The 24,596-nt window shown below is 45.5% G+C and overlaps 1 protein-coding gene across 1 annotated transcript in view; it reads left to right on the forward strand.

The window, feature by feature from the left end:
* Positions 1 to 24,596, forward strand: part of dnah2 (dynein, axonemal, heavy chain 2) — a gene marked incomplete at its 3' end in the record, with an annotated part of 107,870 nt that overhangs the window by 64,994 nt on the left and 18,280 nt on the right. The window contains exons 28-37 of the mRNA XM_079490663.1: positions 79 to 212; positions 524 to 668; positions 2,121 to 2,320; positions 6,469 to 6,595; positions 7,820 to 8,006; positions 8,503 to 8,651; positions 8,904 to 9,090; positions 11,849 to 12,039; positions 12,410 to 12,607; positions 20,504 to 20,691. Coding sequence (XP_079346789.1) covers positions 79 to 212; positions 524 to 668; positions 2,121 to 2,320; positions 6,469 to 6,595; positions 7,820 to 8,006; positions 8,503 to 8,651; positions 8,904 to 9,090; positions 11,849 to 12,039; positions 12,410 to 12,607; positions 20,504 to 20,691 — 1,706 coding nt within the window. The remainder of the gene's footprint in view (positions 1 to 78; positions 213 to 523; positions 669 to 2,120; positions 2,321 to 6,468; positions 6,596 to 7,819; positions 8,007 to 8,502; positions 8,652 to 8,903; positions 9,091 to 11,848; positions 12,040 to 12,409; positions 12,608 to 20,503; positions 20,692 to 24,596) is intronic.

Raw genomic sequence — 24,596 nt, forward strand, 5'->3', positions numbered from 1 at the left:
TTGTCCGGGTGTAAATCACTGGTGTTTAGTGTTCTAGGGTTCTAGGTACAGGACTTGAGTGAATGTACTTGGTTCCAGGGTCTGGAGGAGCAGCTGCTTGGCGTGGTGCTCCGCATGGAGTGTCCAGACCTGGAGGAGCAGAAGGACGCTCTGGTGGTCAGCATGGCTGCAGGCAGGAAGAACCTGCAGGACATGGAGGACGACATCCTCAGGCACGCACGCACGCACGCACGCACGCACGCACGCACGCACGCACGCACGCACGCACGCATGTGATTTTGACAGCAAATTTTGTAAAGATATATGTCTACTTGTAATAACTGTGTGTGTGTGTGTGTGTGTGTGTGTGTGTGTGTGTGTGTGTGTGTGTGTGTGTGTGTGTGTGTGTGTGTGTGTGTGTGTGTGTGTGTGTGTGTGTGTGTGTGTGTGTGTGTGTGTGTGTGTGTGTGTGTGTGTGTGTGCGCGCGTGTCCGTGCGTGTGTGCGCGCGTGTGCCTGTGTGTGTGTGCGCTCGTGCACTGCAGGCTGCTGAACTCGGCCAGTGGCTCCCTGCTGGAGGAGGTGACCCTGGTGGACACGCTGCACAGCTGCAAGCTGACGGCCAGGGAGGTGGCCAAGCAGCTGGAGAGCAGCCTGCACACCGAGGCCAAGATAGACACGGCCAGAGAGGTCAGTACCATAAGATAGATACCAGAGAGGTCAGTACCATAAGATAGATACCAGAGAGGTCAGTACTATAAGATAGACAGATAGAAACCTGAGAGGTCAGTACCATAAGATAGATACCAGAGAGGTCAGTACTATAAGATAGACAGATAGAAACCTGAGAGGTCAGTACCATAAGATAGATACCAGAGAGGTCAGTACTATAAGATAGACAGATAGAAACCTGAGAGGTCAGTACCATAAGATAGATACCAGAGAGGTCAGTACTATAAGATAGACAGATAGAAACCTGAGAGGTCAGTACCATAAGATAGATACCAGAGAGGTCAGTACTATAAGATAGACAGATAGAAACCTGAGAGGTCAGTACCATAAGATAGATACCAGAGAGGTCAGTACTATAAGATAGACAGATAGAAACCTGAGAGGTCAGTACTATAAGATAGATAGATAGATACCAGAGAGGTCAGTACTATAAGATAGACAGATAGAAACCTGAGAGGTCAGTACCATAAGATAGATACCAGAGAGGTCAGTACTATAAGATAGACAGATAGAAACCTGAGAGGTCAGTACCATAAGATAGATAGATAGATACCAGAGAGGTCAGTACCATAAGATAGATAGATAGATACCAGAGAGGTCAGTACCATAAGATAGATACCAGAGAGGTCAGTACCATAAGATAGATACCAGAGAGGTCAGTACCATAAGATAGATAGATACCAGAGAGGTCAGTACTATAAGATAGATAGATAGATACCAGAGAGGTCAGTACCATAAGATAGATAGATAGATACCAGAGAGGTCAGTACCATAAGATAGATAGATAGATACCAGAGAGGTCAGTACCATAAGATAGATACCAGAGAGGTCAGTACCATAAGATAGATACCAGAGAGGTCAGTACTATAAGATAGATAGATAGAAACCTGAGAGGTCAGTACCATAAGATAGATAGATAGATACCAGAGAGGTCAGTACCATAAGATAGATACCAGAGAGGTCAGTACCATAAGATAGATACCAGAGAGGTCAGTACCATAAGATAGATAGATACCAGAGAAGTCAGTACCATAAGATAGATAGATACCAGAGAGGTCAGTACCATAAGATAGTGTGTTTGCGACTTGACATAAAGCAACACACACAAGCTCCTTTGAATTGAATCACTTGCGACATGCGCCGACGTGCAACGGGACATATCATATATTGCGATGCGACACATTGTGAGCTTGTAGATCTGCTACTTTCAAAATATTTGTATACATTTGAAATTTTGAAATTATACATTCTGCACAATGACTGCTTTTTACTTTTGGTAAAGTACTTTACTTTAAGTACATTTTGACGCCAATACTTCTGTACAATTCCACACGTTTTACTGTAACAGAGCATTTCTTACTTATGAGTAAAACATCTGAGTACTCCCCCCCACCATGTGTATGTGTCCAGGCGTACCGTCCGTGCGCGCGGCGGGCGGCCATCCTGTTCCTGGTGCTGATGGACCTGGGCGTGGTCAGCCCCATGTACCAGTACTCCCTGGACGCCTACACACAGCTGTTCGCCCTCAGCGTCCGCCAGTGCCCTCGCCACCACAAGCTGGATGACAGGCTCGTCTCGCTCAACCACCACCACACCTTCTCCGTCTACACGTAAAAAAAAAAACGCCTTTTTTTTTAATGCGCTCCAATGAACAGCTATGTGTGTCTCTATGTATGTATGTTTGTTTCCACGTATGTCTGCTTGAGTACGGACAGCTGCAATACCGCTGGGTGACCCAAAGTGGCACTGTTGAGCAGCGTGGCCGTGCGTGTCTCTATGTGTGTCCCACACGTGCACATGCACACACACATGCACACACACACATGCGCACACACACGCGCAAACACACACGCGTGCACGTGCACGTGAACGCACACACACACATGCGCACACACACGCACACACACTGCTCCGTTCATACGGGTGTGATTTTTACTTTGGGCTTCGCTGTGCTTCATGGCATTCGGCAATTTCGGTGCCGTTATAGTCATATAAAAATGATTTGGTTTTGGTCATGTTTTAGTCATCTAAATGTGTTAGTGTTAGTCTAGTTTGAGTCGACTACATATAAGATTTGAATCGGCTAAAATGTATTGTGGTGGGGGCCTTGATAGCATCATATCGTAATGCCTGGTTGCCAGGCACTTGTTTGCATGCTGAAAATAGCCGATCTACAAGCTCGCAACGCAACGCGTTGTGAGTTTGTAGATCTGGTATTTTCAGAGCGTAACACCTGAGCGCAACTGAGCATAGAATTACTGTTCTTTTAGTTCTACTGGATCTCTTCTCCACTAGTCCCTCCAGGGCAACTAGTTTTTAGTTGTTGACGAAATTGGCAGTATATTTTAGTCTTTGTTTTAGTCATCATAGCTTAGTTTTTATTCTGTAGGTTGGTACTTGGTTTTCGCCAGTGAAATAAAAACATTTTTCATCATAGTTTTATTCAACAAAATCAACAGTGTGAGGGCCAGGTTACATTTCGTGGCCATCGTTTTTTTATTAATATATTATATTATTTTTTTAATCCTGAAAAGTAACAGTTTTGGACATATGAGGTTTGCGCCCGAGAGACGAGATGTACCAACTCACAATTTTTTTTTGTGATATAGTATACAGTGAGAGTGAGTGGAATGGCCACTTCCAGCTACAGGTAGCAACACGAGTTACACAACCCAAGGTTGTACTGTACTTAAGTACAATTTTGAGGTATTTGTACTCAAATACCCCCCCCCCCCCCCCCCCTCTCTCTCTCTCTCTCATTAGCAGGCAACAGTGCAGCACTATCTCTCTCTCTCGGTTTCTGGCACGACAGCGCCCCTACTGGTACTCATGAGTCACACATGAGTCACACACAAACATAGGTTAACACATAGTCACACACATAGGTTAACACATAGTCACACACATAGGTTAACACATAGTCACACACATAGGTTAACACATAGTCACACACATAGGTTAACACATAGTCACACACATAGGTTAACACATAGTCACACACATAGGTTAACACATAGTCACACACATAGGTTAACACAGACATTGCTGTTCCTTGGAGTGGTTGCACCACTCAAAAAAAGTGTGTGTACCGAGACACAGTAGACAGTACATGTAGGCTATTAGCACTCACCCAGCCTTGGAGCTGGAGAGCAGATGTAACTCACGGAGCAAGGTCAGGTATAGTGTATTATATATGTAAGATGTGTCATGGCAGCTGTATAGGACACATATCAAGGGGTGAATTATTATTAAAGTGTCCCTTTAGTGGGTGCCATGCAGAGGACATTGGCTCTGAGAGTGTCGGCCTTCAATCCAATTTAGGGAGCACATCGTGCGTGCGTTCCCACGCAGGAACGCACCAGCGATGGAAAAAGTACTCAAATGTTTGACTTAAGTGTAAGTATTCTGCGGCGGCGGTGGCCTAAGGCAACCACTGGTAGTAGTACCACTAGTGGTACTTGAGCGCCCCCTCTGGTGGTACTCAGAGGAGTACTGGTACTAGTACCACTGGTACTAGTACCACTAGTGGTACTTGAGCGCCCCCTCTGGTGGTACTCAGAGGAGAACAAAGACAAGTGGAATGAAATATTTATTTTATATTAAAACTCATTCACCGCCATCAGGGGGCGCCAAAAGTCCCTGACCGCCACCATATATCTTTTATTTTATTTTATATATATATATATTTTTTTACCATGTTATAAAACACGAAAAACACGTCCTTGGCGCTCCAGGACATCATGAAAAAGAAGTTAAATAAGTCCTTGGCGACCATTGAGTTAACCCATTTTGACCTGAGATCAGATTCTAAAAATGTCTTCTACATCCTGACAGTTTTCTGAAAAAGCTATGTTTCGTCGTTCTTCGATTTTTCAAAAATAGCAGACCTGCAAGCTCGTAGCGCGCCACTCGGTGGCGCGCTATGAGCTTGTAGATCTGCTATTTTTCAATAGCTAAAGCATAACATAATGCTAACACCAAAAGGGGTTCCAACCCAAAATGGGTTAATACAGGTAGTTCTTCTGACCAAGCAATTGGTTGAAATAGGCTCTCCAGCCGTGCTGAAATGAGCATGACGGCACACCTAGCCATTAATAGAAGATTTGAGAACGGATCAATCACATTAGAAATATTAGCAGTTGGTATTACAGTTGCCCTATAGGTCCATTTCTTATTATTTCCTTATTTGGTGTTCTTCCTGAAACCATCTCCCTGCGTAAATATCAATCAGACCTTGTCGCTTTTGTGACTCTTCTGGCAAGACGCCTTATTTTGATCCACTGGAAAAGAAACATACCCTCCCTCACATTCACGTTGGATCTCTTTTCCTTGTGTGTATGTGTGTTGTTGTTTCTGCAGTTGGCTTAAAATTGGCTTAGGAATGGAACAAAAACAAATCAATTCAAAGAATAAATTGCATTTACTTCTGAAATGAGCATGACAGCACAACTAGCCATTAACAGAAGATTTGAGAACTGATTAATCCCATTACAACTATTATCAGTTGTGGGTCAGAGCAGCAGCAAAATTGGCTTAGGAATGGTACAAAAACAAAACAATTCAAAGAATAAATTACATTTTCCTCCTGTGTTAATAATAGATAGATTGCGTAGATGTGGCAGCTCTACGCTCCTGTATTTTAACATCAGTTATTAAAGGAGCATTCAGTGATTTGGGTAATTTGGAAAAAAAACCCTGTCCACCCGGTAACAAGATGTGCACATGCACACGCTCTACAGTGGGGGAAGTACAACGGACCAACAGCACGTGCACCAATGCCCGCCCCACTCGATCATGATTGGAGGAAGGCCCCTCGCATCCTGATTGGATGAAGGCTTTGCCACCCAAAGCCCAAACCGAAACTAGGGTTTTTTTGACCCCAGGGGCTCACTGGGGACAGGGAGGAACTCCTTATATGGTCAGCACACTTTATAGTAGGGAGGATTATCCAAAAAATAAGTGATATTTGAATTAAGTGAAATCACTGAATATACCTTTAAGGTGGTACTTGGAGTGCCAGATATTTACTGTGGAGGTACTTGGTATAGAAAGGTTGAAAACCCCCCGGGTTAGATGAGCGCCCTTGTTGCCGAAAGGTTGCCGGTTCGATTCCTCGGACGGGCAAGACAAATCTGGTTCAGGAAGTGATTGGTCATCAGTCACATCACTCACCCAACACCGCTGAAGTGCCCTTGAGCAAGGCACTGAACCCCCAACTGCTCCAGTGGAGCTGCTTATTGGCCAACAGTATAAGACTGAGGTTGTACTGGTCAGCTCTCAGGTTTTAACGTGTGTTTCTACGTGCAGGGCGTTGCTGAAAATGAGCACTTGTGCTCAGCTACTACCCTGGGTTAATAAAGGAGAGAAAAATAAAAGTATCAATACTGCAAGGTAGAAATACTCCGTTGCAAGTAAACATCCGGAATTCAATATGCACTTGAGTAAAAGTGCAAAAGTATTGGCCCTGTATAACAATGCCTTGTTAAAAAGATTGTTTTTTGTAGCCCCCTTTTAAAAGCGCCGACAGAGAATAGAGGTCTCTGTACGACAGCAACGATAAGTGTGTGTGTGTGTGTGTGTGTGTGTGTGTGTGTGTGTGTGTGTGTGTGTGTGTGTGTGTGTGTGTGTGTGTGTGTGTGTGTGTGTGTGTGTGTGTGTGTGTGTGTGTGTGTGTGTGTGTGTGTGTGTGTGTGTGTGTGTGTGTGTGTGTGTGTGTGTGTGTGTGTGTGTGTGTGTGTGTGTGGGTTCTCCCGTGCAGCCGTGCGTGTTGGGGGCTGCTGAAGGACCACACGCTGCTCTTCAGCTTCCACATGTGCGTGAAGATCCTGGAAGCGGCCGGCCGCATCAACGCAGACGAGTACGCCTTCTTCCTCCGAGGAGGCCTGGTGAGTGGACACTGGACACGTTCACATTGGGGTTGTAGTCAGCCACGTGCAGAGAATATTATAGAGGCAGGGGCTGAAATTCCGTAAAAGGGCACATTTTGCAAAGAATAGCTGATCTACAAGCTCTCAACGCGTTGCAACGCGATGCGTTGAAAGCTTGTAGATTAGCTATTATTTTCGGGGTGTGACCCGTGCACTCTGTAGCTACTGAAGATGTGACGTACGACATGGATTTCTACAAAGGACAAATTGGCAAAATGTTGTGTTCAAGTTCGGGAGAGTCCGGAAAATGGCAATTCTCCTGAATGCTGCCTTCAGGTATAGCACGGAAAGGAGAGTATTTGCATTTCTTTCACCATAGTAAATGCTGCATTCATGGTCTGGAGAAGGCAGTTTTTTACAGATGGGTAAAAGGGCAGGGGCTTCGGTTGGCAGGTATCTACACACTTTTAGAACGTTTCTGCCATCATGGATGATTACATTTATTTTTTGATCTCCTCTTGTCTTGATTGTTTAAACATGACGTCATGGGCCGCTATGCTCAATCACAGGCTAATAAGCCCAAAGCTTATTGATAACGGGTACTCAATAAGCTTGTTATCGAATTGTGTTCGGGTATCGGCTATCGAGCTCCATCCCTACTCTCCCCCACCGAGTCCACTCGAGTCACTACAATGCAATGGAATACATGTATCTCATATCTATATTATGAGGAGCCCATTCACATTAACATTATATGAGAACTGTCTGGCGCTTAGACAGCTATCTTGTTATGTAACGGAGTGCAGCTGGCGTGCCTGTCTGCTCTCGCAGTGTTTTCTGTACCTGAGAAAAAAAAAGAAATCTGGTCTCTGTCTTGACTCCGTCTCGCTTCCTGTCAGTCTCGACTCGAACTTGACCCCCTCCCACACTCGGTCTTGACTTGGACTTGGTCTTGACTCGGACTTGGTCTCGACCCGGACTCGACCCCCGTCCCACCCACACTCAGTCTTGACTCTGACTCCCGCTTTGGCATGGGGGGTAAGATCTTAATTTTCGGGCATGTTAAGAACTCTAGTTTTCGGACAATACAATTACCAGAAAGAAGAAACGCATAAAGTGCTAGCCCTGAATGACCATAACAGGTCTGTAACTCTGAGAGTGTACAAATGGAACCAAAAGGATTACATACACTCTCAGAGTTAAGGCAGGGGGGGTCTTCAGCGTATGTTCCGTCTATTCCAGGTGCTGGACAAGGCGGGGCAGATGGACAACCCGTTCCCCGGCTGGCTGCCGGACGGCTGCTGGGACGACGTGACGGAGCTGGACAAGCTGGCCAACTTCCACGGCGTCATGGCGTCCTTCGAGATGCACCCCGACGCCTGGAGGCAGTGGTACAGCAGCGCCGAGCCCGAAACCACCCGTCTACCCGGTCAGTAGAGAACCGCTGGTGTAAAGTTACAGAGTCAATTTTGAGGTGTTTGTACTTTATACTTGAGTATTTCCAATTTCCAATACGTACTTACTTCTACTCCACTATACATCTCAGAGGCAAATATTGTACTTTTTCCTCTACTACATTTATTTGTAAACTATAGTTACTAGTTACTTTGAAAAAAAGATGGATAAATGCGTAGACTTAGCTGGTTTGGCAGATAGTTTGAGGAATCAATGGAGTTAGAAGGTTTTACTTTTTTTCAAAGGACTTTTTAATACTTTCCATTGGTAAACATTTTAACCAACACACAGACAAAGGGTATTCAATAGCATTTAAAAAAAATAAAAAATAAAAAATAAAAATCTAAACCGACTTAGGTGGTTTCTTCCGGACAGCAACGTTATATATCTTTTTAGATTGGGGTCCTTGGCAGAAAAATGTTTGAGAAGTACTGCCCTAACCTCTCTCTCTCTCTGTCTCTCTCTCTCAGGGGAGTGGGAGGAGCGTTGTGACGAGCTCCAGAGGATGCTGGTGGTGAGGTCACTGCGGCCGGACCGAGTGTCCTCCTGTGTCTCCTCCTTCATCGCCAACAACCTGGACGCCTCCTACAGGCAACCGCCAGCGCTATACATGCAGGCTGTGAGTGGATCCTCCTTACACACGCACGCACACACACACACACACACACACACACACACACACACACGCACACACGTTTGGTCGCGCTCCGGTGTTGCCCTCCGAAAATAGCAGATCTACAACGTGAGCTTGTAGATCGGCTATTTTCAGCGTGCGACCGAGTGTAAAATCAGGCATTACGGCGCCATCAAGGCCCCGCCAAAATACGTCTTGGTCGACTAAAACTCAGCTGTATACTGTGCCCACCGCCAGGTGTTGGAGGCGTCCAGCAACAGGTGCCCCCTGGTGTTTGTGTTGTCCCGCGGCGGGGCAGACCCGACGGCCATGCTGGCGGAGCTGGCGGAGGCGTGCGGCGCCAGCCAGCGTCTCCTCGTCCTGCCCATGGGCCAGGGGCAGGCCCCCTGCGCCAGGGCCATGGTCCTAGAAGGAATGGAGAAAGGTAAGCACCCTGCCCATGGGCCAGGGGCAGGCCCCCTGTGCCAGGGCCATGGTCCTAGAAGGAATGGAGAAAGGTAAGCACCCTGCCCATGGGCCAGGGGCAGGCCCCCTGGCCCAGGGCCATGGTCCTAGAAGGAATGGAGAAAGGTAAGCACTCTGCCCATGGGCCAGGGGCAGGCCCCCTGCGCCAGGGCCATGGTCCTAGAGGAGTGGAGAAAGGTAAGCATCCTGCCCATAAGGGCCAGGGGCAGGAGCAGCTGGAATACCAAGCAAAGGTTCTTTTTAACTAAAAAAATAAATAACTTTTGGTAATTTCATCGTCTACTCAGGCTTACATGAACCCCCCAGACATTGCTTGATTCAGTACTTTGATATTTGATAGACATTTTAGCTGCCGCGCCTCCTTCCTATACAAACCCTTTGTAACGTCAACCTCCATTTTCACCATGCTACAGTCAACGGAAATACCCGTCCTTTTTTCCGGTGACTCATACTGCCCTCCTAATTGCACGAGGTGCCCATGTTTTTTTCATCACTTTTTTCATCTATTATTATAATTATTTTTCATTGATTATTCTATCCCTGATGCTTTACATTTTCCAAAATACCAATGGTGGCATTTGTCGGACATTGATGGGCCCCGGGTGGCCCATCTGCCTCCCGTTCGCTGTCCTTTCTTGTCTTTTCTTTTTTCAACCGATTGCAGCATTGATACTTTTACTTAAGTAAAACATGCGAGTACTTTTTTTCCACCACTGCTGATTATCACAGACTGACAACACTGTGTGGTCGCCTAGCAACCAGGCTCTAGCACACCACTTAGTCATCCTTCAGGTGAAAGAAGCAGTGATTAATGAAGTGATTAATGAGTCACCGCTCAATGAAAGGCCAATAAGAATTGCGGTATAGCCGACTGTGGCTCTAATGCAGTGGTTTCCAAACCTTTTAGCTCCACACACAGAAGGAAAACATATAAAAATATGTAGGCTTTTCTCTGGTACCCAAACTAGTGAAAATAGCAGATCTACAAGTTCACAATGCGTTGTGAGCTATAGATGTGGTTTTGTAAATAACAGTATGCCTCAAGTGTCGATGGACACTGGTCTCACTTCCTTCCTGGACTACATGTTGTCTCAGTAAGACAGTCCTCTCCCTCTCCACAAGATGGGGGGAGTACAGTAAAGCATTATGGGCATTGTAGCTAATCCAGCAGCAGTGAGGCCAGTGTCCATGACATCACAGTCACTTTGAAATTCTAGAATTACCCACTAAATCCCAGGAAAGTGTTTTTTTGTCTCCTAAACATTAAAATAAGATCTGGTTGCAAAAGGGGTGAAATGTCCCTTTTAATGGATACGAGCTTAAGGGAGCCAGAGGCTATGACTAGGGGGGGCTTTGCATGGAAACGTTTTGAGAACCCCTGACTTCCAAATGACGATTCTGCCGAGAGAAAGGCTCCTTTATTTCGTTATCATACACAACACACCACACCTTCCTCACGCACGCAGTAATACCCGGGAATCGTACCCAGGTCTCCTGCGTGGAAAGGTTCAAGGTTTCTTTATTTCTTTATTCTTTATTTAGCTAAGCCAAAGCAATGGAATATCCCTATATGGCTCAGGGGAGATATTAGACTTTTGAGGCCACATCAGCCTGAAGCTGTAAGCCACTCTGCTACACGCGCAATTGTTGCAAATCACCCAAACGTTGGAATACACCCAGCCAGCAAGCTTGATGGAGTCTCTGTACAGTGATAATTCTACGGTGATAAAAGCTTCCCCTGGATCGATTGACGACTGATTACTCTGAACGCAGGACGGCGTCGGGACTAAATTGTGATGGAACTGCTGCAGGATGTGCCGATCCATTAATAAACAAAAGCTGCGTCCTAATGGAATCGGCGCTCGTATAGATCGGTGCAGCGTTGCTTTTCGGATGCAATGGATTCGATTAGGCAGTGGTGGAACAAGTACGATTCACTTTCTTTACTTAATCCATTCTGACCTGAGATCAGATTCTAAAAATGTCTTCTACATCCTGACAGTTTTCTGAAAAAGCTATGTTTCTATGTCAGTCGTTCTTCGATTTTTCAAAAATAGCAGACCTACAAGCTCGTAGCGCGCCACTCGGTGGCGCGCTACGAGCTTGTAGATCTGCTATTTTTCAATAGCTAAAGCATAACATAATGCTAACACCAAAAGGGGTTCCCACCCAAAATGGGTTAAAGGACCACTTCACCACTTTTCAACCTATCTTCATATAATAGGTCCTCACTAATAATCATGATAAAATGGCACAGTTTTTTTTTTCAACTCAGTCTGCTTTTTCAACTCGGTGTCTCATAGGAGGGCTGTGGGCAGTTCAGAAACCCGTCCACCTTTGCCATCATCGATGGGTAATCCAAATTCAACTAGCGAGCATGTAGATCTGCTATTTTTGAACAATCGTGAAAATGTGGTGGATATCTTTGAATATATATTCTTTCAGAGCCAACGTTTTTAACTCAAATCTTTGCTTCTGGGGGGTCCCTGGAACAACATATTTTCAGATGGGGATCGGCGGCCAATTACATATCTTTTTGGGGGTCCTTGACATGGTAAAGGTTGAGCACTACTGACATAGAAACATGGGTTTTTCAGAAAACCGTCCGGATTTAGAAGGCATTTGTAGAATCTTCCTCAGGTCTAAATGGGTTAAAACCAAATGAAAATGTGCGTTGTCCAAATAAACACATCACATCACGTCATCATGACCTCCAGGTCACTGGGTGTTCCTGGCCAACTGCCACCTGTGCCTGTCGTGGATGGCAGAGCTGGAGCAGCTGGTGGAGCGTCTCCAGGACCAGGAGGTCCACCCAGACTTCAGGCTGTGGCTCAGCTCCGCTCCACACCCACGCTTCCCCATCTCCATCCTGCAGGCCGCCATCAAGATCACCAACGAGCCACCTCAGGTAGAGATAGATAGATATATATTATATATTCTTTTTTAATTAATTGTGACAAAACTTTCTCTGAAATTACACAAATATTTGTGACTCTTCCTGATACTATTTTCTATGTAATCCATGAACATTAATGGTTTCATCATTAATAAAGGTATGATTTTTTCACTATTTGGAACGTCACACCAAATGATTTAGTGTCACGTATGATCATATCTTCATGTTTCAAAGCAAACTGTGTTATAACCTACCTATTTTAATGTCCTCTCTCTCTCTCTCTCTCTCTCTCTCTCTCTCTCTCTCTCTCTCTCTCTCTCTCTCTCTCGCTCTCTCTCTCTCTCTCTCTCTCTCTCTCTCTCTCTCTCTCTCTCCCTGCCAGGGGGTGAAGGCCAACGTGAGTCGCGTGTACGAGCTGGCGACCACGCCCGAGCCGCGCCGCTGCTCTGTCGGCAGCGGCGCCCCCTACAGGAAGCTGCTGTTTGCGCTGTGCTTCTTCCACAGCGTGCTGCTGGAGAGGAGGACGTTCCTGCAGCTGGGCTGGAACCAGCGCTACCACTTCAGCGACGCAGACTTTGAGGTCAGAGGTCACGCAGAGAGTTTCTACGCGACTACTACAGCTGTTTGGATTTAGTGTTACTCTAGTGTTAATAGTTGACTAAATATCACTAAATGTCTGCTAAATCTACAGTTGATTTGGTCGACTAAAATGTATTTCGGCGGGCCTTTGATGGAGTCATAACGGTTGATTTTACACTTGGTTGCATGCTGAAAATAGATCTGCTATTTTCAGCATGCAACCAAACATTAAATGACTTGTCTTTTAGTTCTACTGGATCTCTTCTCCACTAGTCCCTCCCTAACATTTTACTCTAGTTTTTATTTGTTGATGACATTGTCAGTATATTTAGTCTTAGTTTTGTCAGTAAAAAGTGGTAGTTGACGAACATTTTTCGGCATAGTTTTAGTCAACCAAATCAACACTATACAACAACATCATCCTGGCTCCTATAGACCAGTGGTTCTCAGACCAACATCACCCTGGCTCCTATAGACCAGTGGTTCTCAGACCAACATCATCCTGGCTCCTATAGACCAGTGGTTCTCAGACCAACATCATCCTGGCTCCTATAGACCAGTGGTTCTCAACATCATCCTGGCTCCTATAGACCAGTGGTTCTCAACATCATCCTGGCTCCTATAGACCAGTGGTTCTCAGACCAACATCACCCTGGCTCCTATAGACCAGTGGTTCTCAGACCAACATCACCCTGGCTCCTATAAACCAGTGGTTCTCAGACGTCTTCAGGTCGAGACCCAAAAGTGAGATTAGACGTTTGCCCAGCCAGGACCCAGACAGAATATACAAGCGCACAGCTTGTATATTGGCTATTTTCACTACTTAATAATTCAGAGAAGAAGGTCAAAGGGAGCTGCATTGTGTCTTTGTGGATCTGGAGAGAGCATATAATAGGGTTCCGATAGAGGAACTGTGTCATTGTACGAGGAAGTCTGGACTGACAGAGTAGTATGTTAGAGTGGTGCAGGACATGTATGTTAGAGTGGTGCAGGACATGTATGTTAGAGTGGTGCAGGACATGTATGTTAGAGTGGTGCAGGACATGTATGTTAGTGTGGTGCAGGACATGTATGTTAGAGTGGTGCAGGACATGTATGTTAGAGTGCAGGTGCAGGACATGTATGTTAGAGTGGTGCAGGACATGTATGTTAGAGTGGTGCAGGACATGTATGTTAGAGTGGTGCAGGACATGTATGTTAGAGGGACATGTATGTTAGAGTGGTGCAGGACATGTGTGTTAGAGTGGTGCAGGACATGTATGTTAGAGTGGTGCAGGACATGTATGTTAGAGTGGTGCAGGACATGTATGTTAGAGTGGTGCAGGACATGTATGTTAGAGTGGTGCAGGACATGTATGTTAGAGTGGTGCAGGACATGTGTGTTAGAGTGGTGGACATGTATGTTAGAGTGGTGCAGGACATGTATGTTAGAGGGACATGTATGTTAGAGTGGTGCAGGACATGTATGTTAGAGTGGTGCAGGACATGTATGTTAGAGGGACATGTATGTTAGAGTGGTGCAGGACATGTATGTTAGAGTGGTGCAGGACATGTATGTTAGAGGGACATGTATGTTAGAGTGGTGCAGGACATGTATGTTAGAGTGGTGCAGGACATGTATTTTAGAGTGGTGCAGGACATGTGTGTTAGAGTGGTGCAGGACATGTATGTTAGAGTGGTACAGGACATGTATGTTAGAGTGGTGCAGGACATGTATGTTAGAGTGGTGCAGGACATGTATGTTAGAGTGGTGCAGGACATGTATGTTAGGGTGGTACAGGACATGTATGTTAGAGTGGTGCAGGACATGTATGTTAGAGTGGTGCAGGACATGTATGTTAGAGTGGTGCAGGACATGTATGTTAGAGTGGTGCAGGACATGTATGTTAGAGTGGTGCAGGACATGTATGTTAGAGTGGTGTAGGACATGTATGTTAGAGTGGTGCAGGACATGTATGTTAGAGTGGTGCAGGACATGTGTGTTAGTGTGGTGCAGGACATGTGTGTTAGTGTGGTGCAGGACATGTATGTTAGTGTGGTGCAGGACATGTATGTTAGTGTGGTGCAGGACATGTATGTTAGAGTGGTGCAGGACATGTATGTTAGAGTGGTGCAGGACATGTATGTTAGAGTGGTGCAGGACATGTATGTTAGAGTGGTGCAGGACATGTATGTTAGAGTGGTGCAGGACATGTATGTTAGAGTGGTGCAGGACATGTATGTTAGAGAGGTGCAGGACATGTATGTTAGAGTGGTGCAGGACATGTATGTTAGAGTGGTGCAGGACATGTATGTTAGAGTGGTGCAGGACATGTATGTCAGAGTGGTGCAGGACATGTATGTTAGAGTGGTGCAGGACATGTATGTTAGAGAGGTGCAGGACATGTATGTTAGAGTGGTGCAGGACATGTATGTTAGAGTGGTGCAGGACATGTATGTTAGAGTGGTGCAGGACATGTATGTTAGAGTGGTACAGGACATGTATGTTAGAGTGGTGCAGGACATGTATGTTAGAGTGGTGCAGGACATGTATGTTAGAGTGGTGCAGGACATGTATGTTAGAGTGGTGCAGGACATGTATGTTAGAGTGGTGCAGGACATGTATGTTAGAGTGGTGCAGGACGTGTATGTTAGAGTGGTACAGGACATGTATGTTAGAGTGGTGCAGGACATGTATGTTAGAGTGGTGCAGGACATGTATGTTAGAGTGGTGCAGGACATGTATGTTAGAGTGGTGCAGGACATGTATGTTAGGGTGGTGCAGGACATGTATGTTAGGGTGGTGCAGGACATGTATGTTAGAGTGGTGCAGGACATGTATGTTAGAGTGGTGCGGGACATGTATGTTAGAGTGGTGCAGGACATGTATGTTAGAGTGCAGGTGCAGGACATGTATGTTAGAGTGGTGCAGGACATGTATGTTAGAGTGGTGCAGGACATGTATGTTAGAGTGGTGCAGGACATGTATGTTAGAGTGGTGCAGGACATGTATGTTAGAGTGGTGCAGGACATGTATGTTGGAGTGGTGCAGGACATGTATGTTAGAGTGGTGCAGGACATGTATGTTAGAGTGGTGCAGGACATGTATGTTAGAGTGGTGCAGGACATGTATGTTAGGGTGGTGCAGGACATGTATGTTAGGGTGGTGCAGGACATGTATGTTAGAGTGGTGCAGGACATGTATGTTAGAGTGGTGCAGGACATGTATGTTAGGGTGGTGCAGGACATGTATGTTAGGGTGGTGCAGGACATGTATGTTAGGGTGGTGCAGGACATGTATGTTAGGGTGGTGCAGGACATGTATGTTAGAGGTGCAGGACATGTATGTTAGAGTGGTGCAGGACATGTATGTTAGAGTGGTGCAGGACATGTATGTTAGAGTGGTGCAGGACATGTATGTTAGGGTGGTGCAGGACATGTATGTTAGGGTGGTGCAGGACATGTATGTTAGGGTGGTGCAGGACATGTATGTTAGAGGTGCAGGACATGTATGTTAGAGTGGTGCAGGACATGTATGTTAGAGGTGCAGGACATGTATGTTAGAGGTGCAGGACATGTATGTTAGGGTGGTGCAGGACATGTATGTTAGAGGTGCAGGACATGTATGTTAGAGTGGTGCAGGACATGTATGTTAGAGTGGTGCAGGACATGTATGTTAGAGTGGTGCAGGACATGTATGTTGAGTGGTGGAGGACATGTATGTTAGAGTGGTGCAGGACATGTATGTTAGAGTGGTGCAGGACATGTATGTTAGAGTGGTACAGGACATGTATGTTAGAGTGGTGCAGGACATGTATGTTAGAGTGGTGCAGGACATGTATGTTGGAGTGGTGCAGGACATGTATGTTAGAGTGGTGCAGGACATGTATGTTAGAGTGGTACATGACATGTATGTTAGAGTGGTGCAGGACATGTATGTTAGAGTGGTGCAGGACATGTATGTTAGAGTGGTGCAGGACATGTATGTTAGAGTGGTGCAGGACATGTATGTTAGAGTGTTATGGACATGTATGTTAGAGTGGTGCAGGACATGTATGTTAGAGTGGTGCAGGACATGTATGTTAGAGTGGTGCAGGACATGTATGTTAGAGTGGTGCAGGACATGTATGTTAGAGTGGTGCAGGACATGTATGTTAGAGTGGTGCAGGACATGTATGTTAGAGTGTTATGGACATGTATGTTAGAGTGGTGCAGGACATGTATGTTAGAGTGGTGCAGGACATGTGTGTTAGAGTGGTGCAGGACATGTATGTTAGAGTGGTGCAGGACATGTATGTTAGAGTGGTGCAGGACATGTATGTTAGAGTGGTGCAGGACATGTATGTTAGAGTGGTGCAGGACATGTATGTTAGAGTGGTGCAGGACATGTATGTTAGAGTGGTGCAGGACATGTATGTTAGAGTGGTGCAGGACATGTATGTTAGAGTGGTGCAGGACATGTATGTTAGAGTGGTGCAGGACATGTATGTTAGAGTGGTGCAGGACATGTATGTTAGAGTGGTGCAGGACATGTATGTTAGAGTGGTGCAGGACATGTATGTTAGAGTGGTGCAGGACATGTATGTTAGAGTGGTGCAGGACATGTATGTTAGAGTGGTGCAGGACATGTATGTTAGAGTGGTGCAGGACATGTATGTTAGAGTGGTGCAGGACATGTATGTTAGAGTGGTGCAGGACATGTATGTTAGAGTGCAGGTGCAGGACATGTATGTTAGAGTGGTGCAGGACATGTATGTTAGAGTGGTGCAGGACATGTATGTTAGAGTGCAGGTGCAGGACATGTATGTTAGAGTGGTGCAGGACATGTATGTTAGAGTGGTGCAGGACATGTATGTTAGAGTGGTGCAGGACATGTATGTTAGAGTGGTGCAGGACATGTATGTTAGAGTGGTGCAGGACATGTATGTTAGAGTGGTGCAGGACATGTATGTTAGAGTGGTGCAGGACATGTATGTTAGAGTGGTGCAGGACATGTATGTTAGAGTGGTGCAGGACATGTATGTTAGAGTGGTGCAGGACATGTATGTTAGAGTGGTGCAGGACATGTATGTTGGAGTGGTGCAGGACATGTATGTTAGAGTGGTGCAGGACATGTATGTTAGAGTGGTGCAGGACATGTATGTTAGAGTGGTGCAGGACATGTATGTTAGAGTGGTGCAGGACATGTATGTTAGAGTGGTGCAGGACATGTATGTTAGGGTGGTGCAGGACATGTATGTTAGAGTGGTGGAGGACATGTATGTTAGAGTGGTGCAGGACATGTATGTTAGAGTGGTGCAGGACATGTATGTTAGAGTGGTGCAGGACATGTATGTTAGGGTGGTGCAGGACATGTATGTTAGAGTGGTGCAGGACGTGTATGTTAGAGTGGTGCAGGACATGTATGTTAGAGTGGTGCAGGACATGTATGTTAGAGTGGTGCAGGACATGTATGTCTTACAACTACATGTATGTAGTTGTAAGACAGTGACAGTGAGGTGTGCTATGGGTGTGACAGAGGAGGAAGTGGGTCTGCATCAAGGATCAGCACTGAGGCCCCTTCTTGTTCGACCATGGTGATGGACAGGCTGACAGATGAGGTTAGACAGGATGGAGTCCCCATGGACCATGATGCTTGCAGATGACATTGTGACCTGTAGTGAGAGCAGTGAGCAGGTGGAGGAAAATCTAGAGAGGTGGAGATAATATGCCCTGGAAAGGAGAGGAAGGGTGGTTAGCCGCAGCAAGACAGAATACATGTGTGTGAAGTGAGTGACTTTCTATATTATTATTATCATTATTATTGATGATGACGATGATGATGGTGATGATGATGATGCCAGGGTTGATGAGACAGCTAAATTAATCATCAGGGCCTGGCGCTGGCAGTTGTCAATATTCTATTCCACGTCACGTAACGCAGACTAAACTCCTGTAGAAAGGCCATTTCACGGCCTGTCACATTGAGAGCAGATTGGGCTAATGGAGACAGACAAGTTGACATATAAGGACTTAATGTCGGAGCAGACTGTATTTAAATGACTCCGATTATGTGTCTTTTAACCGCTTGTTTACCTCACTAATCAGCCATGTACAGCTACTTGAAGGTGGGGGGAGGGGGGCAGTGGTGGTACTCAAATTAAAAGGACCTATAACATAAAATTCAACTTTTTCAATTTCTTTTGTGTTTTTGGGTCTCCCATATGTGTTTTCTATCCCCACAAATAACAATTTTGAACAATCAGTTTGGCATGTGATTTAAAGGTCAGAGCAGAGGTCAAAAGTCAGAACAAGAAAGTTGTTCGGCATGAGGATGCCGAACGTGTTGCGTGTTGACGTTTTATTGACGGCGGTCAAACGGTTCATGAGCTATGCTTGTTCAAAGTTTGCATTTGCAATTGAGTGCTATAGCGCCACCCTTTGGCCAATGGTCGTGGGCTTTGTGTCCTCACCGTTTGGCCCTCTACCATGTTGCCAAGTTTTGCGAAAACCGACTTATCAGCCAGAACTGCTGAGAACCATCATAACTATCTGAGCAGCCATCAGCTGGGTGAAGCTGAAGCTGGGATTACAAAGCCCTCCTCCCCACCCTGAAAATATCCAATACGTTGTGATTCGTGTAGATTTAGACCCTGTAGATGCTGGTAGATTTGCTATTTTCTCCCCCAAACGTTTGCCTTTTCTGATTATGCCCAGCATATGGATGCGATGCTAGGGCTCAAGTGGTTAAAGTGGGACACTGAATTATACAGCAGTTCATGTCTGGTCTGTGTGACTGCCTGGTAATTTTATGTGGCCGTGGCCTGCCTGCCCGAATCATTTTAGCATCGCGGTCGGGTGAATAGAAACCGGTTGGCTAGTAGATGCGGTTGCCCTGAAAGGTGAACGTAGTTAAATTAGCCTGTGCGATAGCCTGTGAAATAAGCTTATAGGGTCAGTCGGAAAATGAATGTTTTGAAAATATAGGGTCCCCAGGAGAAGGAAAATGTACTGCCATGCTGTATAGCAGGGCTATTCAACTAAATTGTTCAGGGGGCCGCATTGTCAGAATAAATGTAGACATATTTGAGTGCAGCAACATAATTGCCTTCCTTGATGCATTAACGAGCATCAACGACCATCAGCTGGTCACAGTCACAGAAACAGCTCCCCTCTGCGGTGCTCTATACTGAAAGTGACTGCAGGCATCTAGCTGCATCATTTCTCTCCAAAAGCCCTTGAATATGATGGAATAACGATTACTGGGATTATGGTAAACTCACATTTAATACCACACACACCATAACACACTCGTTCCCCCAAAAAAAAAACGTTTTTGAAAAAGAAAAGAAAAGGACAAAAAATATATGCCGCCAGTTGAATAGCCCTGCTGTATAGGAAAGCCTGATCTCATGCTGCAAACGTAATGTCCTCAAACATGGCTTATCCACACAAACCCTCTTCATTGATTGGACTCTCCCAGGGATCTATCCTTGGACCGTTTTTTACCCTCTACACTAAATCTCTTTGTCAAAAAAAGAAAATTGCGTAAACCCTATGAACCCATTACTTTAGCGAGAACTAAAGGACAATAATGTTATGTTTGGTTGCACTCGGGTCTCGGGTGTTTTGCGCTCCGGAAAATAGATGATCTACAAGCTTGTGCCGCGCTGTGGCCCGTTGTAAGCATCCAAGTGTAAAATCAGCCATTTTATAGTAGAGTAAATCAACTGTAGATTTAGTCAACTAAAATCTTATGATATTTAGTTTACTAAAACTAGACTATAGTTTTAGTCGATTTTTAGAAGATTTTACCTTTAAAAGTTAATACTTTTCAGATGACAAAAATGCGACTAAAATTAAATCAGAACGACAATGACTAAAACTAAAATAACAAAATTGCTTTGTCAAAATCAACGCCGTCTGTTTCCTCCTATAGGCGAGCGAGAGTCTGCTGAGGCTGTGCCTGGACGAGAGCGAGGAGGGGGTGCCCTGGGACGCGCTCCGGGCGCTGGTCGCCGGGGTCACCTACGGAGGTCACGTGACAGACGAGTGGGACCGCCGGCTGATCGCCGCCTACAGCAACGACTGCTTCTGCGAGGCCGCCGTCATGCAGCCGTACTACAAGTGAGAGGCTGCAGTCGCACGCACGCATGCGCGCGCACACACACACACACACACACACACACACACACACACACACACACACACACACACACACACATGTTTTACCATACTTTTTAGGATGTCGATTTCATGAATGCCATTTTTTTTCTTTGCATTTATACCCCTAAACCTAAAGATTAAAATGTACTGACAAAAAAATAGATCAGCTATTTTCAGTGTGCAACACCCACATCAATCACATCTCCAAATTTAACACATTTTGAGCCATAGATGTATATTTACATCTATAAAACCGAGCATTTCATGCCAATCCCGTATATATTTACGTTCTATGGTCTTTATAGTATAGTATAAATAACCTATTTTGTATTTACAGCAAAGTAGGGTTCCACATCTCTAGGCCACGGTTGCTTGGCTCGTTTTTTTTATTTTTACCTCACCAAGATGGCGGCCCCATAGACTCCTGTAATGGTGGTGATCGTTAGCGGCGTTTTTCTCTGTATCGAGGCTCAGACGAGGTCATATGAGGTGAGGGACGAATTAGGAGCTCAATAAATAATTTGTGGGAGGCTCCGATTAGCATAATTGGGTTTTTTAATGCTAGAGAAGTTCCGGATCGTTGTGGTCGAAAATGGCCGATTACTGCTTCCGGTTCACGGTTCCGAGTCACGGGGTGGGGTCGGGGTCTTCTTCGCTGCCTTTTTTGTGCATTTTGCCTGGCACTGGTGAAAGAGTGCCTAAATGGTAGCATGAAATGCTGCACTTATTTTGGCCATGGTATTACAAGACTGATTGACGGCACATGATACAAGAGTGTGTGTTGAAAACATCTCCTGGAAAATGGATCCAGCCAAAGAGCAGATCTATGGTGAACTGAGTCTACTTGGGGAGCCAGGAGGGAGGAGGAGTATAGGACAGTCACAGTGTTTCTCAACATGTGGTCTGAGGTGCCACCTTGTCGATCTGGAACTCTGAGAGGGTACAAATGGAACTAACCAGGTCCATTTGGATCAATGTGTACCCTCTCAGAGTCCAATGCGGCAGCAGTGGCTGAGGGGTAGAGTGACTGGATGGCAACCGCAAGGTTGCCAGTTCAAACCTGGCCTCCCCCAGAGTTAGTGTCGTAGTGTCCTTGAGCAAGACACTGAATTGACCCTAATTGCTCCTGATGTGCAGGTTTCCACCGCCATCGGTGTGTGAATGTGTGTGTGAATGGGTGAATGTAAAGCGCCTTGGATAAAGGCGTTATATAAATGCACCATTTAACACAAATGGGGGTCCGTGGGCTAATAATTCATGTAATGCTTGGAATGAAAAGGGTCGAGTTACTCTGTGTGTGTGTGTGTGTGTGTGTGTGTGTGTGTGTGTGTGTGTGTGTGTGTGTGTGTGTGTGTGTGTGTGTGTGTGTGTGTGTGTGTGTGTGTGTGTGTGTGTGTGTGTGTGTGTGTGTGTGTGTGTGTGTGTGTGCAAGCGCAGTGCGGCTGCTATGAGGTGGCAGGTTGTGGTTCTCCCATTACCTCTTATTATATAGATCTGGAATCACCACAGACCAACAGTGCCACCATGTGGACCTTCACGCTATTACAAGCTGGGGAATAAACAGACAAAAAACTGCAAGCATACTGTCCTGTCCCCTTCACACGCCTTGCATGAATCGGCAGGCAGATAAACTCCATCCCCAATAATCACACCAACAAAGACGTTCTAGTTGTCTTTACTGTAATCACTGGCAGTAGGGTAAAACTGACAGAAAGAAAACATACATACAATCATAATGAGTATAAATCACATGAATGCAAGTACAATGTAGATACGGTGAGTATGAGTAAATCATAAAACAATATAAAAGTTACACAAACTTCCAAATGTTTCCCAAACATAGACTACGGTAAGTATAATGTTGCACAATACAATGTATCAGCACATATTAGTAATGCAAGCAGGTACAAACATTGTTACCTAAATATGCAAAGTGTCTGTATTAAATCTTCACAAAACTTGTACAAATGTCTCTTAATTGTAAGAACATGTATAAATAATAACATCAAAAGTATTTGCACTCTTACCAACGATGCTATCAAAGATCTAAACGTCAAATGAAGAGAGCAGAAACAGCATGTCCTTCTCTGAGCTTGGTACATGTAGAAATGATCAGCTCTGCACTCTGCCCTAATTAACCTGACCTGCTGTCACTAAGAGCACTAACTAGACACACCTGTTGAAGTGCTTTGATCCCAATGATCAGAATGTCCTGGTGACATTAACAATTAAGACATGACTTAAATGCAGTTACACAAAACAACACACAGGGGGTGCTAAATAACAAAATACAAAACTGACTGACTGAAGGCAGCACACTCCCCGCTTGGTATCCCAAGATACCACATTTCAAACCTTTAACAGTTTACTGTGAATGAAGAAGACACTTGTTCCTAGTATACTCGTCAGAGAAGAGCAGTAATACCACTTCAGCGACAGTCCTAAGAAAGAGTTATGATTCCTAAATGCCAGTCATTCCCTTTGGACTGACAATCCCTCATGAGCACCACAGTTCCTGGTGGGATGTTTGGCCTACTGGAGGTCCATTTCCTTTGTGACTGCAGGGTAGACAAGTATTGTTTGTGCCATCTATCCCAGAAGGTACTGGCGAGGCTTCGCACGTGTCGCCACTGGCGCTTGTACAGGTCCTTGCTGTCAAAATCTCCTGGAAGAATTGAGTAAGGGCCGATTTTCTGCGTGTGTAGTGTGGCAGGAGTGAGGATGAATGGATCCTGCTTATCTGTCGAGACAGGCACTAGAGGTCTCCAGGTAGAGAAGCGCTCAAAGCGCTGAGATCCATGTCTGCTGTCATTGGCGGTGGATGTGAGCTCTGTCACTTGTGTGCAGATGTCTTTATCCCGTTCTGAGTCCAATAGTTCAAAGCTTGCTGTCTTGAGAGACGTCTTCTCTGGCTGAGATAAGACTGCAAGCCTGCTGAACCAGGCGGTGTCTTGCAGACAGACGGCAGGGATGGACCTTGTAACATGGTCCGTAGGGTTGTCAAAACCTGTGTGACAGTTATCCTCTGGGATCTTCAGATAGGGAGCTGCTCCTATTGTTTTGTCTGAAGCATCCGAAACGACACTGAGTTCTTTGAGCAGGGTGTCTGTCAGAGACACTCTTGTTTCTGGCCTTGGTATCTTGTAATTGTGTTCGGTCTGTTGAAAGACATGTTCTCCGTAATCTCCATATGTGGGAACCTCCACATGGTCAGGGATGGGGAGACCTGGGACCTTGCTGCTGTACCACTTTTCCTTCACGACATAGCGAATAGGGTATGGTTCGTGGTGATCGGTATCCAGAGTGTTGGTAAAGTAGGTGCTCACAGTAACTGGTTTGTGAACATTACTCAAACAAACATCGCCAACAATCACCCATCCCAAATCTAGTCTTTGAGCATAGGGTGAGTCACATGGCCCGTTTATCTGTTCCCGTGCTTTGTGAATCTGAATGATGTCCCTGCCAAGCAGGATCATGATGGGAGCCTGAGGGTCGAGCTTTGGGATCGTGGGGGCTATAGGTCTCAGATGTGCATGGTGCATTGCTGCTTCCGGTGTAGGGATTTCCGAGCGATTATTCGGAAGTGCGTTGCACTCAATCAGTGTTGGTAGGTCGAGGATAACCTGTCCATCTATGGATTCAACCCGGAATCCATGTGCTCTTCTGCCTTTTGTTTCAACTACACCAGCACACGTCTTGAGAGAGTAAGGATAGTTGTAGCCCTTGATGCCGAAAAGGTTGAAGAACTCGGACCTTACTAAGGAGCGATTACTCTGATCGTCCAGTATCGCATATAACCGGATGGCCTTTCCCGGCTGACCAGCAGGGTAAACTTTCACAAGACAAATCTTCGAGCACGACTTGTC

Source organism: Electrona antarctica, assembly GCF_951216825.1.
Source record: "Electrona antarctica genome assembly, chromosome: 21".
Lineage (NCBI taxonomy): Eukaryota > Metazoa > Chordata > Actinopteri > Myctophiformes > Myctophidae > Electrona > Electrona antarctica.